Source organism: Orbicella franksi, chromosome 9, assembly GCF_964199315.1.
Source record: "Orbicella franksi chromosome 9, jaOrbFran1.1, whole genome shotgun sequence".
Lineage (NCBI taxonomy): Eukaryota > Metazoa > Cnidaria > Anthozoa > Scleractinia > Merulinidae > Orbicella > Orbicella franksi.
Genome location: NC_138153.1, coordinates 27,479,551 through 27,481,512, shown reverse-complemented (window position 1 = coordinate 27,481,512; position 1,962 = coordinate 27,479,551). Strand labels below are relative to the sequence as shown.

Genomic DNA, 1,962 nt, shown 5'->3' with positions numbered 1-1,962 from the left:
TTTTTTAGTTATTCTGGTGCTATCGAAATTAACGCTAATGCATTTATATTAAAAGTTCCTCAGCTTCCGTTCAAACTTAGCAAAACACAGAACTACACTTGATGTATTATAATTCAATACGTGAACGAAAACGGTATTGGGACAAAGTTTTATTCAAACAGTCAAATATTTTTAAATGTAGTAGCCTCGTGTTTGGAGAAATATGGGGCTTGTTATTTACATGAGCGAAATTTAATCGAAATGTCATGCTACTCAATACAACTCAATAGACAAAACGCGTCATTAGTCAGTCCAGAACAAATTGAGCGCCGCTCATTTCATTTCATTTTAGCATGTATTCTCCATCTTATTGTTATTTGTTGCAAAGTTTCAGAGCAGTAATGATATATTGTTGAAGTGAGTGACGAAAGAAAATGGCCCAACAGTTGAATTTTACTGAACCAAGCGAGGAGGAACTTGAGTGAGATTTTTTTGCTTTACAACTTCGTTTTTCTTAGTTTTTTTTTTTTTTTCGTGCAATAGCTCCGAGAACAGCTTCGATTCCACAACTTCCGAAATTAATAAAAACGAGGGAAAATAGGAAGTTGGCTAACAAAACATTACTGTTTGCGTTTAGGATGATGGACGAGATAGAACCTCAATGGTTTCTTGTAACGGGATTTCTCCTCTCTGGCTTCGCTTTAGTCGGTAACAGCTTCATCATTTTGCTGATTGCTTCAAAAGAGCAGCTCCACCGTACCACGAACCGTTTTCTCGTGTCTTTGTCCTTCGCGGACCTTGGTGTCAGCTTGAGCGTGTTTCCAGGCGATTTTTTCTGCTTACCCATAGAAGAATGCCGCTACCATCTACTCGCGTCTTTCCAATGGGCGTTCTTGTACGCGTCTGTCGCCAACCTGTGCGTGCTTACAGTGGACCGGTACATAGCCATCGTGAAACCGTTTATCTACGTCTTATTTATGACGAGGAACCGGGCTGTGGCCTTCATCCTTGCGGCTTGGATTCTTCCTTTCATCTTTTCCTTTGTTCCTTTGATTTTTATAAACACTGAAGAACATATACTCTACATGAGGAACTACACTTACGTAGTGACAGTCATTTTCGAGTTTATTCCCCCGGTAAGCTTGCTGTTTGTCACTGCACATATGCTTTACATCGCCAGAAAACACGCTCGCGAGACGGCGAACGTCATGCAGCAATTACGCTACAATCAGCCCGCTCCGGGCAGCACCAACCCGCCTCCCTTGCGCCATGGTAACAGAGCAAGGTCTTCCGTGGGGTTCATCGCATTCGTCGTCATATTCTTCGTTCTGTGTTACTCGACAACCATTGCAGTGTCCTGCTGTGACATCTTTGAGCTTTGTGATCTTCCATTTGAGTTAAACAGGGCACAGGTATTGCTGCTGATTGCTAACTCCGCGTTTAATCCCTTCGCTTATGCACTTCTCAAACATGACATCAAGAAGGAAGTTAAACAACTCCTACGGGTTGGGGCCGTGGATAGACAGCGCTCACCTCTTCAAATGGAACAGAGATAGACGTACAGAATAGTTTACGTGTTTATGGCAGTCGGAAGAAACAGTAAAATTTCTCTTCCGATTGTTTTAAGAAGATTTTCGTGGAGTTTGTCGGAAATCGTGCAAACGCTTCTATGCTTTCCCGGAAATTTGCGAAGATTGCCGAAAACCATCAAAAAGGCCTAACTTAAGTAACATTATCAGTATACTCTCAAATTAAACTTAAGGGTTAGAATGTTATTAATTCACGGTAGTTTATGTGCACTGAAAAAAAAAACGCTTTTAGTTAAAAACAACATTAAGATACGAAATATATGAAAGAAATTGTTATTAGTCAATCATTACATTGTTACATTCAAATATGAAATAATTTATTTTATGAGAAATATGCGAGGATAAACCAGTTTCTAGTTAACTTGGTAGGTAGCTATTTGTTTTGAAAGTTAAA

At 39.9% G+C, this 1,962-nt stretch overlaps 1 protein-coding gene across 1 annotated transcript; it reads left to right on the top strand.

Annotated features, from left to right (window-relative positions):
• The first annotated feature begins 247 nt into the window (after window positions 1–247).
• On the top strand, window positions 248–1,804 carry LOC145497536 (adenosine receptor A2a-like). The gene has a single exon (XM_081477349.1). It carries the CDS (start codon window positions 618–620, stop codon window positions 1,533–1,535), a length of 918 nt encoding a protein of 305 aa, XP_081333475.1. The 5' UTR covers window positions 248–617; the 3' UTR covers window positions 1,536–1,804.
• The last annotated feature ends 158 nt before the right edge of the window (window positions 1,805–1,962 follow it).